The 17,055-nt window shown below is 33.5% G+C and overlaps 1 protein-coding gene across 5 annotated transcripts in view; it reads right to left on the reverse strand.

The window, feature by feature from the left end:
- Positions 1 to 17,055, reverse strand: part of ZNF131 (zinc finger protein 131) — a 44,818-nt gene that overhangs the window by 16,674 nt on the left and 11,089 nt on the right. For 3 of the 5 annotated variants that reach the window (XM_074207565.1, XM_074207563.1, XM_074207562.1), the window contains 2 exons: positions 11,934 to 12,619; positions 1,692 to 1,822 (listed from right to left, as the gene is read on the reverse strand). In XM_074207565.1, the coding sequence (XP_074063666.1) occupies positions 1,692 to 1,822; positions 11,934 to 12,619 (817 nt within the window). Of the gene's footprint in view, positions 1 to 1,691; positions 1,823 to 11,933; positions 12,620 to 17,055 lie in introns of those variants that run through there. The other 2 variants (XM_074207566.1, XM_074207564.1) reach the window with 2 other exon arrangements.

The raw sequence follows: 17,055 nt of genomic DNA on the forward strand, positions 1-17,055 counted from the left end.
TTCTTCCTTTGAATTTCTATGACAGCTCAAACCTTTCTATGGCACTAACTGTATACTATTTTATTTATTGTATTTATTCACATATTAAAATAAGAACTATGAAGTCAGGAGACTTTGGGGCTTTTCATACTTGCATCTCTAGTAACCTAGCACAAAACAGATACTTAGCATTTATCAATTTTAATATCTGTTAAATATAGCAGGAAAGATTAAAAATAAGTAGACCATAAAATTCCTGAGGGCAGCAACAACATCTTGATTTTTTTAAAGATTTTTTTTCAAGGCAATGGGGTTAAGTGACTTGCCCAAGGCCACACAGCTAGGTAATTATTAAGTTGTCTGAGCCTGGATTTGAACTCAGGTACTCCTGACTCCAGGACCAGTGCTTTCTACACTGTGCCCACTTAGCTTCCCTGAATGAATTTTAAAAGAAAAAATTTCATGTTAAAAGAGAAATTTGTTATCTTTAAACTTGCTCCCAGATAACATATTCAGGTACTGAAATATGTGATACTGATTATGACAGCAATCTTCTATTCAAATGAACATAACGTAATGGTCATTCTTGTTGATTTATGTAAGAGGAAATGGTCTTTAAAATTAAATTGGAGCTACTTACAATGTTTCAAGCTATTAAAAGCCTTGATTTAAAGAACCTAAAAACTAATTAATTAAAATTCAAAGGAGACTATACTTATTCAGTGTCTGGAATAAAATTTCAGTATTTATAATCAAATTCTTTCAGAAATTTTATAGTAGTAAGAGGAGACAATTAATACTTTGACCATTTTTGGTGAAAAGTAGTAATGACTTGCTCATTTTTTAACCAATCCCTTGGCATTTCTGATGAAATACAATGGCAGCTAACAAAAGTTCAGTAATGACTGACTGGTGAAGCAATTTTCAATAATAGTTGGCACAAATCTAAGTTAGGAAAAAACATGAAATGGTACTGAATTAACTCGAGAATTTTTTCAATAAAAAGTACTACTCTAGGGGTAGCTAGGTGGTGCAGTAGACAGAGGGCCCTGGAGTCAGGACCCAAGTTCAAATCTCATCTCAAGACACTTAATACTTGTGTGGAAAATGCCATCAACATTCTCTGCCCCCTCCCCCCCAAAAAAACTATAGAGATGAATGCAGACCAAAGCAAACTTTTCACTTTTTAAAATTTATTTTATGTTCTTTTCTTTCTCTCATTTTTCTTCCTCAATGCAACTAAGATAGAAATATGTTTAACATGATTGTTCAAGTATAGTTTATATTAGATAACTTGTTGTCCTAGGGAGGGGGGAAGGGAAAGGAGGGAGGTTAAAAAAAATGTGCAACTCAAAAGTTTACAAAATGATAATTGTTGAAAACTATCTTTGCATATAATTGAAAAAGTAAAATAAAAATAACATTTTTAAAAAGTACCACCTCTAGGAGCTGTTATGATGATCTGGGATTACAGAGCTTTTGTAACAGTTACAGAAATCTAGTAAATAAAAATCTTTCTGTCCTGGGGTTGAGCTATCCTGCCTCCATTTGCCACCAAGAATGAAAATAATGGTTTTCCCTTATCAGTTTTCAAACCTACCATACTTAAATTAAACCTCTTCTGTGAGCAAGGAGGGAAAAATGAAGTCTCTCTTTCAAATATTTATGAGACACACTCTGAAAAAGGGAGGAAAAGATCAAACTTCACATACCTGACATTCATAAAGCTTCTTTCTTCCTTTTTTAGCCCCCACACCAGATTGGCATGCAGTCAAATGACATTTGAGTGTGCTATTTCTAGCAAAACGTTCATGACAATTTGGACATTCAAAAGGTTTTTCACCTATTAAAAAAAAAAAGACAGAAACAGATTTAAAATAAAAAAAAAAACCAAGAATAGCAAGATCACCTCTAGAATTGATTTTGGCATTCCTAACTGGATTTTGAAAATGCACTGGAGTTTGAGGACTTAAAGTCAGTGGTCATAAGTTTTTTCTGAATTTGAAAAAGGGAAATATAGGATTATTTAGGATATTAAGTTTTTAAAAGAGTACTTTATTTGATGTTATCTACTGATGAAGCACTCTTAACTTGGACCTAGATTGCTTTAATGAACTTTCATTTTTCTTAAAATAAATTTATCAACTGAGTTCTTCTATATCAGTAATTCTTTTAGGGAGAAGGGTTACATGTATCAAGAGTATTCTACCATGAATTGCTTAATCCTGAAATCAAATAATCACAGAATTTTAGAGCAAGAAAGGATCTGAGGTCATCTAAACCAATATCCTCATATTACAGATTACATTATGTTTTGATTAGAATGATTAGTTTATGTCTATCATTTAAAGGGAAAAGGAATTAAAATTATCTTGTTTCCTTGCTATGGGGAAAAACTAGGATGGAGTGGTAGATTCCAGGTTCAATGTAAAGTGAAAATTTCTAACCAAAGTAAGCAAAAAGAGAATGGATTTAGGAATCAGTAAGCATATTTACTAGTAGTAGTCTCCAACAAAAAGCATGGATGACCACTTTTTAGGGATGCTTGTAGTAGGGATTCTTATGAAATATGAATTTCACTAAGTGATCCCTCAGATCCCTTGAGATTCCAAAATATTTACAAAAGATTTCAAATACTAAATTTCATATGAAAAAAAACAAGGAAAAACTCATAGAAATCTTATTTTGAATTCCATATCCTATTTACCTATAATTTTACTTTGATAAGTCACTTACTGTTTCTAAATCTCAATTTCCTCATTTGTAAAAATGGGGAAAGTATCTGCTGTTTCACTAGTATACTCTGAGGATCAAAGAGAAAATATATTTAAAATGATACCTATTTTTAACTATTCTCATGAGTCATAAGGCAGCAGATAATTAAGCACTAGATTGCATATTATGATTGTTAAGACTTACCAAAATTCAGAAGAGATGAATGGGGGCCTGAATATCATAATAAAATTCTCCCAATAGGCGAAAACCCAAGTTTTTTCTAGTTAAGGAAACATTGTATGAAACTACTATGTAAAAACTATTCCACTCTAGTCAATACGATCAGGAAAAGTCAAAAGCTTCTTTAGAAGATTTAGAAACAGTTTCCAGGTTAACTTCAAGCCCCATAGTAAATAAAGCCACAGAATTACCGGATATATCATTGATCAAGATAAGCAATAACTACAATTTGTCCACTAACACCATGCCCCCAAAGTTCACTTTTTAAGAATGTGCTACAAGAAGAGGTCAAAATTGTTCAAGTCATGCTTGCTCCCTATACCAGTGCTTTGATACTACTTTATTTTTGTGTCCACTCTTCCTTATATAGAGGTCCTATGAAAATTTCTAGGACAGTATGCCCAGGTTTGGAAGAGAAAATGCTTTCCAAATACTCTTGCTAATTATCTGAGAAATTACTCAGTCACTACTCAGAAATGTTTGTGTAAATATCTACACACACACACACACACACGTATGTGTGTGTATCTGAGTATATATGACTAATGAGGGTTTCAGAGAAATTTGAAAAAGACTTAAATGAACAGAATAAAATGGGCAAAAGAGAACTTATGCACAAGGTCAAAATTCTGACCAATAAATTCTGACTAATATTGACATCAGAAGACTGAGGAAAAAGAATGCCTCCTGCTTCTTGTCAGAGGTGATGAACTTGAGGTGCAGAATGCTACATATTTTTTCAAATATATTCAATGTTGATTTTTTTTTTTGCTTGACTGTATTGTTTGTACATAGGAGGGGTTTCTGTTAATGGTTAGTGAAAAGAAACCACAAAAAAAAAAAAATCAACAAATATTTTTTAAATATACAGCTTAGAAATTGATAAGGGGACAAAATCAAAAATGCTATTACCACATAATTTAATATATACTTTAAAATGATTTAAATTCTTTTAAATAGTTATGTTGCTAAGAAATACTTTATTGCATAAATATTTTAAAGTTAAGAGTAAGACTTTTAAAAGAACTGAATGCATTTAACAAATGTGGCACTTGAAAGTTTACACAAAGCTTTACATACATGATCTTTTTGACCTTAATAAGATTTATAAGACTGTATTTCTGCTAGTATTATTCTCATCTTATAGATGAGGAAACTGGGGTACATATATGTTAAGAAACTTTCATTTTAAATACTAGAAACAGGATTCAAACATAGGTCTTGACTCCAACTCCTTCCACCATACCACACTACCCACTAAATAATTCTCCATTTTGTGCAAACCATTGAACTTGAGTAACTGGAATTAGAAAGGAGGGTTCTCCATTTAAAAAACACTGTGACAGCAAAAGTTATATTGATTAGAATATTTAATTAAAGCACAAGCAGGCAAGAATATGCTGTTATGAAATAGTTTCCAGTTTTTTCCCCATCTACAAACTTATGGGTCAGTTAAGTGGACTACATTTGTGAGGCACTCTTATGCTTTAATAAAAATTTCACACCTATGATTTTAAATGAGTTCATGTATGGTATAAGACAAAATGACTCCTAATTGTTCCCTATAATGAAAGTCATAAATTACTAAAGTTTTTTTTATTGATAACTACATTAAAATTATTAGAAAACAAGATAACACCCCAGACTAAAGTCCTTTAGTATTAAAGTTGATTTATTTTAATTTTTTATGTTCATTTAAAATACTCATCCTACAATAATCACAGTTTAAGGGTCAAATATTTTCTTCTAAAACAATGCCCTCAATCTTATCAAGTTCAGTTTACATTTGAACAAACTGAAAAGCAGCATGTAGTTATTTTTAAAGGAACAGGCAGATGATTAAAATGATCTGAGTTAAATGCTCTAATATCTTGTGTCGACCCTATTTGTTCCTAAGTCAGTTCTGACCTCTCAATTAATTACTTAGGGAGGAATCTAGGAGAAAACACCAATTTTTATATTAAAATAATCCGCAGCACTCTACAGACCAATAAAAACACAGCACACCTGGAAGACCAAGAGCAAATATGTATGGCAGTTTGAGTTGGACAAACCTTTGAGGCAGATTAACAGATTTAAAATTCCACCAGCACAGGACAACCAAACCAGTGGAAGGGATATACTCTCTATGCCAGTCAAGTCTAAATCTCTATGGCCCACTCTCATCAGAACTCAGTCCCACAGTATCAAATACTTACAAGACATCTTCTCATGTATGTTCTACAGATACATCAAACAATGTCCAAAATAGAACAAGATTCAGCATCCAAAATTAAATCTGCACCTACTAAGAAATATTCTACTTCATATTGACTTACTAAATCTGAAAACGTGTAACACCTTACAAATGCCCACTCCCTTCCATAATAGTATCACTCATTGCATTCTAACATACTGTCAGTGGTTTTCACAATTACTTCTGATTTTATAGGCCCTCCATAAATTTGAGTTGTAAATATAGTTCAGATCTTATTTGACATTACTTAGTCATATATACAATTCCAGCCAAAAGTCTACATATTATCCTATATAACCCTACAAATTTAACAAACCATCTCCCACTTCCATGTATTCACCCAGGCTTTCAAGTTAACTCCCTCACCTTTACCTCTCAAATCTTTTTCTTTTCAGGGGTGGCTCAAGTGCCTTGAAGTCTTCCCTAATCTTAGTTGTTAGTGCCTCTCTTCTAAAATATCTTGCATTATAACTAATTATTTTGTTTTATACTACTTATACATGGAGTATATTTCCCTAGTAGAATGTAAGTTCTTTAAAAAAAGTGACTTTTTTTATTTTGAATTCCTAGTGCCTTGCACATCTGAACTGAACAAGAAATTCTTAACACTGATCATATAAGAGATAAAGTAGAAATGCCACATTGATGATCCTAAATGTACTTTAATGCAAAGTTAGGCAAAGGAAAAGATGATGAAATCTAGAGTTGGAAAACATGGTTCAAAATAAAAAAATAAAGAGGTCAAAGGCAAGAAGACTTCACAGATTTGAGAGCTGTGAAGTATACCTGCTGTCTCTACTCAGGATGGTGGTGGGCATGGAAAGAAGTGCCTGCCTTATTTTGTCATGTATGACTGGTGTGATTTGTATTCATCTTTGTCAAAAAAACAAACAAACAAAAAAACCCCCAAAACAACCCAGTACTTTTGAGGTAGAAAGGGGAAAAAGGAGAGGAGATGGTCTAGGCAGGAACAATTTTTTTTAAAAAAGCATTAAAAATAGCTCAAATTTGGAGGAAAATGAGTTATATAGTGCTTACCAAATCTAAAGTGCCCTCCACAAGATATAATAAAAATCATTGTTTTACTCATTATAGATGCGGCAGTCATTTTATTTACTTTCATTGAAAAACATTTTTAAAGAGGGTATCCACACATTTCACCAATCTGCCAAAGGGGTCTATGACAAAAAAGAACAAGAATCTCTGGGTAAATGAAGACTACTAGTCACACAATTGTTTCATAAAAACAGTGAAAAGCAAATCAGAAGGAAACAAGCCTACAAAGAACTTGGTATGAGATTCAAATTATAGCAATATTACATATAGATTTAACTCAAAAGCTTAAAAAAGGATGAATGTAGAAAATTCCCTTTGTAATTGGAAAAAATATATAAAAAATTTAAAAATACATAGATTAAACTGGATGCATTAAAATGGAATAGATTATTTATGATGACCTACTTGTTGTCATCCACATTGACAGTGAAATCAGAACAATAAGACTAATTACTCTTTATCTCATGTGCTATGTTAAGAATCAGCAAGGTCATTTAAAAGTTGGGAAGAACACCTGGAACTAACTAAACAAAAAAGGAAGCAATTTATGCTAGAAGCAATATAACATATATTTTTAGTTTTGCAAGGCAAACGGGGTTAGGTGGCTTGCCCAAGGCCACAAAGCTAGGTAATTAAATGTCTGAGAACAGATTTGAACCCAGGTACTCCTGACTCCAGGGCCAGTGCTTCATCCACTATGCCACCTAGCTACCCTGAAGCATTAAAGGCACTCGAGTTGTTTTTCTAGATCTTCATGGAAAATTCTTTCTAAAAGAATTGATCAGACTGTAATTATGCTCCAATAGGGCAACTAGGAACTTAGCAGTTAGTACAACTTACATTCTTAGCTGTATAATAGCTTTATAATGATAGTCTATGTACAACTTACATTCTTAGCTGTATAATAGCTTTATAATGATAGTCTATGTATGGATGTGAGGTATGAGGTGGTTATCCTGGGGAAAAAAGTATGAAAGTATAGAAAGGCTTTCTTTCACAGATGATTTGTTACCACAGATCTCCTAAGTGCAATTATATAACTAAAGCTTAAAAATGACCTTGAAAATCTTATTTTATCTATTTCTTATTCACTTAAAGAAATTTATCCAACAGGATAAAACATAGCCTCTGAATCCCTCATATCCAATAATTGGCTGAGTTCTACTGATTCTACCTTATATCCATCTCCTTTCCTCCAATTACATAGGCTTTAGTCTAGTCTGAAAGACTTCATCATTTCTCACCTTCCCTATTACAAATTAATTTATCTCCACGCTTCTAGTCTCTCACATACCTGCAAAAATAATCTTCCTAAGAAAGCACTGGGGTTTTACCATGGTTCACTTCAAAGTCTTCAATGATTCCCTAATGACTCTAAGATAAAGTGCCAACTTGGGCTAGTATTTAAGACCCTCCAGAATTTGAATCCTAATCTACCTTTCTAGGTGTTTCATATTATTCTTTTCCCATATTCTAGAATGTAGTAAAATCAAACAACTATTATCTGACCTAAGTATTTCATCTCCCCAGTTTTGCAGAAATTATTTCCCCATTCCTGGGATAAACTTGCTCATATTACCCTCAGAATCTTTATCTTCCTTCAAAACTCAACATAGGTGCTGCGTCATTTTGTGAAATATTGCCTTATCTTCCTAATTAAGTGATCTCTCTCTTCTGAAATTACATTGTGCTTACTCTGTATAATTTGTCAAGTAGAACACAAAACCCATGAGGACACACGACTTTTGTTTTTGTCTTTACATCTATCCCCAGCACCTAACAAAGTCCTGTGTAAAGCAAGGACTTAACGGATTTTTTAAAATGATTATAAACATTAAGGAACATATTCTTCAGAATGAAATCAGAAGCCCTCTATCAAGAAAGAGGGCTTTTGCTCTAGCATCATATCCTTGACTGACTACATCAGATATTAGTCAACATTAAAAAAATAACCAAATCATAGGAAGAACTAACTCTTGGGTTATTTCTCACCTTTAGAAATAAAGGTCCACTAGCATTACTCAGTAAAACAGTAGCAAAGAACGTTCCTTTTTTCTTTGCCCTTTTCTTTTCATAAATACTGAATTTTTATAAAAGGCTTGAGACTTTGTAGACAGACCAAGTCAGAAGGGACCTCAAAATCCAATACTCAAAAAGGTATTCCCTCTATAACAAAACCAAAATTTGAATTTCCTTCATTTGTTTTGAAACCTTTAATGAAAACTAAATTCTACTTAATACAGCAATTATAATAGGGGATAACCCTTGACTTCCTTGAATGAATATAAAATGCACCAAGTTTTATAGAACATCAACTTTAGATATTTGTTTTGTGGACTCACTCTTATATGAACTATGACTCCTTTTACTTCTTCCTCTCAGATGAGTTCTATACTACCAATTAAGATTGGGAGATATGTACTTAATTTTTCTAAAGATGTTTGACCTCAAGAATCATTCAATTTTTAAATTATTCTTATTCTCTAGTAATACAATCAACTCCTCTAATTATTTGGTCTCATAATCACTCACATAGTTTTTACCCACCATTCATTCAATCTACAATTCAGGTCTGGAAGCTTAAGTGTAATCATAATGCCAGAATATGAAAAGCAAATAAAAAAGGAAAACAAGATAGATAAGAAAATATGGGCTAGGGAAATATGGGCTAGGGAAAGAAGGGTGAGAAGCTAAAAAAGATAGAATGTTGATTTGCCTCCCCCACACCCATTTAAATATGCTATTTGGAGACAAGCAGCTAAGTGTTATTTTCTTCTTTAATTTAACCCTGTATACTCCAAAAAAGTATTTGGTAAAAAAAAATTCTCTGCTGGCATGAAAAGGAGATATGATTTATGAAAACATGTTCTTTAGTTTTCTTTGGTAATGAAGATACTTGGAATTTCAAAAAATGATGAATTTGTGAAAGTATTTGCTAGTCTAATTTTCCTATAGAAAAAAGCTAAATGTATAGAGTATTTTAACACTCTGGTTTTCTAATTTGCTATGAATTACTTTTGAGTAAATGAGCTTTTGAAAATTTTTTTTCAATCTATTTTTCTCAGTTTTGGTGACAGACTCCAGATGGATTGTTGAAACTCACAAAAAATAGCAGAACCTATAGGCAATAGTTTCTACACCTCTCTAATTGTAATTTTAAAAATCAGAACTTTCAAGTAACTCAAAACTGATATGAGTTTAGTTTCTTTTATTTCTTCTGCCATCTTCTGGTGAAGGAATAAAACAGTGAAAAAAATTCAGAGTAAAGGAGCACTGGGTCTGGATAATTCATAACTGAATACTTAACCCAGACTTGAATTGATATTTAATTAAATTTACTTAAATAAGAAAATAAAGATTTAAAAATTCCATTTTATCTTAACAGTAGATGGATGGTCTTTTGTTGTTTTTTTTTTTAAACTGGCCAATAGACAGATCAAGAAGCACTGTTGCAGGGGCACCTAGGTGGCAGTGGATAGAGCACCAGCCCTGGAGTCAGTAGTACCTGAATTCAAATCCAGCCTCAGACACTTAATTACCTAGCTGTGTGGCCTTGGGCAAGCCACTTAACCCCATTGCCTTGCAAAAACCTAAAAAAAAGCAGCACTGTTTTGGTTTTTTCAGAGAACCAGGACCATGATGACTAAGATACTGTATGGGAATTTCCTAGAAAGCTGTCCAAGACAGGGAGGTTAAATGACTTGTCTAGGATCATACAGCAATTAAGTGTCAAGAATCAAAACCTGAATTCAAATTTTCTAGAATACATGAGTAGCACTATTCATGCTACCATTAACCAATATAAAAACTCACATTTAAGTAGCATTTAAAATTTACAAAACAAAGAGTGAACATTAGGGATATGGATAATTCTTGAATTGTTTCCAAAATGTTCTTTAAGTGTGAAATTACAACCAACAGAGGCTAATGAAAAGTATAATCAGTTCTGCTCTCAGGCTTGTTTCATGAATGTGTTCCAAGGCACAGACAGGGAACATTGAGCACAACTTAAATTTCAAGTTTGCAAATGCCCAATTTCTTTCACAAGAAAGAAAGAAAATTGCATTACCTCACAATCTTCCAATGCCTATTTTTATAAGCAAATTTCAGACCCCTGTCAAGGTAGAGTCCCATATTTACTGTCCCATCTTCTGGTGCTTCGATAGTAGGTAAGAACTCCCAAATCCCTGCTCCCCACTTCGACCACATCCTGCGCAATTTCAGCTCAGAATTACTTGCACAAGACTTCACTGACCCAAACTGAGAAGTGCAGATCCAAGGCCATAGACATTGGGGATGCCATCATATTTACAATAGCATTCATGTATTTCTTAACCATTTAAGATAGTATAAAACCACAAAGTTTCCCAACCTCTTTGTCCCAATAAGCCCTGTAGTTTTAATTGCATGATTTTCTGTAACATTCTATGGGAATTTGAGGAATGCATTATGTCAAGGTATAGCAGAATTGATAGCACATGCCATGAGGGGGAGGAGAAGGGAAGATGAAACTAGAACCACCTACTTAACTTTATCTTTTAAACCTGTCAGAACAAAAACTATTCCTTTACTAAATTTAAGTATAATTTTTGCTAATTGTTGATTATTAGTCAACTAGTTAGGATTAAAATGAAATCTTATTTGAAAAAGTGAGTTTACTTCATATAAAGAACTGGTCTACAAATTTAAGGACATAATATCAATTAACATTTTGACTTTGTATAGTTCATAAAAATCACTTTTAAAAATAGCTAAACTGTTTTAAAAATAGCTAATATCTGAATTTTTAAAAAACTATATAAGCATGAGGGAAAAATAAAATTATAAAATTTTCATGCTACATATAGTAAAGCTTGATTTTACTTGTTCCACAAGACTGCCACGCAAATTTCACAATATCAAGCCAATGAACAGTTTCAAGCAGAGCAGATCTTTGATGCTATCTTCAAATAAATGAAAAAACAGAATGTTTGAATGTTCTTTCAAGGTAAACTAAGCTTTCCAAGCTCAGTTTTTTGGTAAAACTTCTCATCTTTTAACAAAGGGATATTCCTATTCCTTCTGCCATACCTATATCAAAATTCCCAGAGAGAGTTACATTCTCAGATTCTTATTTTCTAGTTACTGAGAAAGAGAAGGAAAATATTTGAATATATTTTGAGGAATTCCCAAAACATCTACCAGATATAAACACATGACTGTAGTAGACATAAAAAACACAAAAGGGAATGGTGAGTGAAATTTCATTGCAAGTCTAAGATTTCCTAAAGCACTTTGAATATGGCATTACATATAACAAGTTTTTCTTTTACTCTCTCTTAATTTAAAACTATCAGTGTTTACTGTTTAGTTTTTGTACTTTATGTTCCTCCCTCTCAAAAAAAAACCAAACAAACAAGGCACAAAATTAGTAATTGCTTTGGCATTGATAATGACTATTTATAAAAGCCTCCATTTATTTACCAGTAATTTTGTGAAAACAGCTTGCGTACTTTCAATAAAAAATCTTTGCAATATCAAGTAGAACAGAAAGTGGAAAGCATTTTTCCAGCATGAATTCCACCCTCATCCTCTTTTGAAATAGTAATCATTTTGCCAAAAATGTCAAGGTATGTCTTGGGGCGGGGGTGGGGGAAGATAGGGGAGAGAAATATCTGCTATACACAATTAATATAGCTATCATAAGGAGACAAAAAAGAAAAATTACCTGTATGTTTGCGAAGGTGTTCTTTAAAATGCCCAAAATGATCAAACTGTTTGTCACAGTACTGACATACATGAATTTTTTTTCCAGGTCGTTGTTTCTTGCTGGCTCCACCTTCCTCAAGGTGGTAACAGGTGAGGTGCTGTTTCCATGCGCTTTCCCGAAGATACCTTTTATTGCATATGTCACACTTGAAACTCTCAGTGGAGTGTGATTTCATGTGTTCCTTAAAATGGTAAAACAATTTAAATGAACGGTTACATTTTTCACAATGGAACAAGTTGTTCACATGTGACAGCTGAAGTTCCACAATTTCAATACCTTCTACCTGTTTGCTTGTGGGATCAGATGCACAGCCATCTTCTTCTTGAATCTGCCCCTTTCTATCACCCTGACGGTACTTGCTGGTAATATCAGCCAATAAAGCCAAAGCAGAATCATCAGAGGAACCAGTGCTCTGTATGTATTTAATAGACTGTTCTGCAGAAGCTACTTCTTCTAGAGTTTCTAGACCATCTTCTACTTCAATTGTCCCTTCAGCAATCTCCACCTCAATTTCCACAGGCTCTGATTCTGCAGAGGGTAACGATTCAGTGATAACATTGGAAGTCTCAGCAATCTTCCTCTTTTTTGCTTCATTTTTTCCTGTTGCTGCATTTTCCTCTAGTGGTGAGGAATTTTCTTTGTTCCTAAGATGCATGAACAATGACAGTGTACAGATCATTATGATATATGATAAATATATGATAAAATGATAAAACTTTTCTACTAGCAAAGTACCATGAGTCTTTCTACAGGGAGTATACTGAAAACAAAAACGATGTAATTCCCAGCAGGACAAAAAGATCATAAGCATTTTGATTTTAAGTCATTCCCCTATCCTATACCAAGAAAGTACAGAGATATTCATTATCATCAATTGCTCTGTGAAGAGTGTTTATGGGGCGGCTAGGTGGCCCAGTGGATAAAGAACTGGCCCTGGAATCAGAAGTACCTGGGTTCAAATCCGGTCTCAGACACTTAACAATTAAATAATTACCTAGCTGTGTGGCCTTGGGCAAGCCACTTAACCCCATTTGCCTTGCAAAAACCTAAAAAAAAATCTATAAAAAAAGTGTTTATAAAGGTCTTGATCCAAAGAATTATAATATGTAAACTATGTAGAAGCAACTAGTAGAAAGCAGATAAGAGCCTTGGAAAGAAGACAGGAGATCAAAAAGTACCTCAGTTCTGTGACCCTGGGTAGGTCACTTGACTGCTTTTCTGACTCAATTCACTCAACTGTAAAGTGAGGATAACAATAGCACCTACCTAACAAGATTGCCTTAAGGGATCAGATGAGATCATTTTTACAAATTGCACTTAGCTAAGTGAATGGAACATCAAAGACACTATAAATGTTTATCCCCTTTTCCCTATATTTCCCCTCCAAAATAATGTGTGGTCTGAAAACCCATGGGATCAAAAGCATTTGCTGCTTCCCTTTAATGTCTATTGCTGAACCAATGAGTTCTAAAACTTTCCTCTAATAAATCTGAAACTAGTTTAATATTCAAATTGGGCATTACAGTCAGAAATACATATTTAAGCCATCTTTTGCCTAAATTATTTAAGTGACCTATTAGGAGAATCCCAGATTCTTGAATTAAACTATACAACTTTCATATCTGCTTTAAAAATGGGTTAGGAATGACAATAGTATCAATATTCCTTTAAAAATTCAACCAAACTACAAAACAAAACAAAAACACTATCAAAATAATAAGCAGATAGCAAAATTCAGTTTTATCTATGAAAGGTGAATATATATGCATTACTTCAAAAAAAACACAAAAGCATGACAAATACTGTTATCTTCACTAATTGTTATGGTCACTTTCCTCCTTTTGAGTCTAAAATTCATCATCTATAAAATGTTTGATTAGATAAATTCTGTCTAAAGAGACTTTTTAAAAGTTCATCAATCCACAGATGCATACACTACATTTTAACTAGAAAGATATTCCACAAAAAGTTGTAACCTGACATATTAGAAACAAAGGCAAATTTAAAATCATGATATATTACAAAAATAGATTTCATTTAACACTAATTACATGGTTATACTTTGTCAACTTGTTCCACTGAAGTAAATTCACTAAGATGTAACTGCTTATAGAGCAGGAAATGATTATAGTAATCTGCTGTTTGATGAACTTAAGAGTCCAGCTTCTGGGACAAGGACTCACTCTTTGATAAACCACTAGAAAAATTGAAAAGATAAGATAGGATGGCAGAAACTAGAATTAGACCTCATCTCACAACCTACACCAAGATAACATCAAAATGGGTGCAGAATTTAGACATGATAATGTTATAAAGTGTAACTGCTTAAAACATGGCATTATTATATAGCATTTTTATTGATAGCACATCTAGCTATGATGGTAGCAAATTAAGAATTTTGGAAATGAAAAGGTCTAAAATAGCTTGATACACAAATTACTGTCATTTTACACTGAAAGCTCAGTATTTACATGTAAATGTGCTAAAATTAACATCAGGACTATTGTCAGGGGACAAAGAATGAGTTAACTCCTTGGGAATGAATATCAATTTTTTGAGCATAATCTAATTACCACAAATAAAGGTAACACACACATACCCATATTTGCAAAAACAGCTAAAATATTAAGATCACACTGCAAATCAGAATTATCAGGTTCCACTAATAATAAAGATCCTAGCTGGAAGTTTAAGAAGACATTCAAAAGTTAGGATGATCAGAAAATGCTATTTCATTCTCATTCTTGCTTCCTTTCCTATGTGACTTTTTCCTAGACAACTTTTAAAAACAAGACGTTAAAAACAATATACTTCTAAAAGAAAATGGTTATTTCTAAAATAACTATTTCAGCATGTAAACCTTGGGAGAATATCCAACTATTATTCAGTTATGCTGCCTATACCAAAGGAAGCAGACTGCCCAACTCTACTCCAGAAAAGACTGAAATGACTATCAAACCAAATACTAATCAAGAACATTATATAATAAATGAAATCTTTCACATAGAACTGTACAAATAAAAAAAAAAAATCACCCAGTAATCCAAGAGGACTTCACAAGCAAAGTAGAGGGCTGACAAATCCAGAGACAAGAAAGGAAAAGTCTGTGTCCAGAGGCAGTCACAATAGAGGGCTTACCTAAGAAAGCTTCATCTTGTTGATCAGAAAGCCCAGCAACCAATAAGCCCTGGGTTGTTCCAAGAACAGACAGATATAAGGGACTCTGGTTTCTAACACTGTCCTGAAATATTGAAGATACAGCACTGAATCTCAAAGATACAGCAGTCGGGTGGCTAGGTGGCATAGTGGATAAAGCACCTGCCCTGGAGTCAGGAGTAACTGGGTTCAAACCCAGTCTCACACACTTAATAATTACCTAGTCACACAACCCAGGAACGTGGGGAATAGCACAAGAAGCAAGATAATTAGTAAAAAAACAAGCAAGCCGACCACTCTACACAGGATGGAACCTCGCCTGGAACAAAACCCCAATTTAGGAACTAAAGATGAAGTGAAGAGAAAATTAAAGAGAAAATGAAAGGAAATAACAATATCAAAAATTTTTGTAAATCCATCTCTAAAATTCTAAACAGATACTCAAAGAAAATAAAAAGTATTTTCAACAAGTATTCCCTAGAATTCATACTACTTGTATTATTCTACAAATAACTACCTAGAAGAAATTAACTTTAAATGAAATAAAGGTTCTGGAGGAATGAACTGGAAGATTAAAATGCTTTTAAGAGAAACTATTAGCAAACTTTACTCAAGAATCAAGTTCTCTGGGGGCGGCTAGGTGGTCCAGTGGAGTCAGGAGTAACTGGGTTCAAACCCAGTCTCACACACTTAATAATTACCTAGCTGTGTGGCCTTGGGCAAAGCCACTTAACCCCATTTGCCTCACAAAAACCTACAAAAAACAAACAAACAAAAAAAAAAGAATTGAGTTCTCTGGTGGCTAGGTGGCATAGTAGAGAGAGCACTGGCCCCGCCCTGGAGTCAGGAGTACCTGAGTTCAAATCAGGCTTTAGACACTAGTTGTGTGGCCTTGAACAAGTCACTTAACCCCAATTGCACTGCAAAAACCTTAAAAATTCTCTGAAAATGGTAATAGCCAAGAGAAATCAATGACCCTTTAAGACAATTAGAACAAAATCAAAAGACTGAAAGGGGGAAAAAAAGTAAGGTAACTGACTTGGAAAACAGCTTATTCATCATTGAATTCAATGAAAAACTTAGAGCCTTAGATATTTTTTAGATTTTTGCAAGGTTAATAGGGTTAAATAGCTTTCTCAAGGACACACAGCTAGGTAATTATTAAGTATCTGAGGCCGGATTTGAACCTAGGTACTCATGACTCCAGGGCCGGTGCTCTATCCACTGTGCCACCTAGCCTCCCCAAGGCTTAGATATAGTTTAATAAATTCTAAATGAAACTACCCAAACCTGTTAGACAAAATATAGGAAAAAATCCACTAAACACTTCCTGAAAAGTTACAAGATTGTCATAGCCAATATTCAGAGCTCCCATGTCAAAAACAGAAATAAAACAAAGTCACTTAATCCCCGAGCCTTGCAAAAACAGACAAATAAAAGAAATATAGCATCCAAAAATGTTTTTCAGGGGCAGCTAGGTGGCACAGCGGATAGAACAGCGGCCCTGGAGTCAGTAGTACCTGAGTTCAAACCTGGCCTCAGATACTTAATTACCTAGCTGTGTGGCCTTGGGAAAGCCACTTAACCCTATTGCCTTGCAAAAAACAAAAAATAAAAAACTTAAAATTTCAAAAAAACCAAACCATTTCAAAAATGTTTTTCAACTACCAAGGAACTAAGGTCAGAATCATAGAAGACTTTCCAATTTCAATACAAAATGAGAGGAAATCCATTTACTTACATAGCAAAGAGGAAATATAATCCTTCCAAGGTAGAGTAGGGGAAGAAATGAACTATTAATGGAATAAGGGACTTTCAAATATATCTAACAAAAAGAGACCAGAGCTAAATAGTGATTGATCAAAACACAAGTCCAGAGAAAACTAGAAAGTTAAGTTTGTTTAAGCAATTGGAATAGTTGTAT

This window comes from Macrotis lagotis, chromosome X (genome assembly GCF_037893015.1).
Source record: "Macrotis lagotis isolate mMagLag1 chromosome X, bilby.v1.9.chrom.fasta, whole genome shotgun sequence".
NCBI classification, from domain to species: Eukaryota; Metazoa; Chordata; class Mammalia; order Peramelemorphia; family Peramelidae; genus Macrotis; species Macrotis lagotis.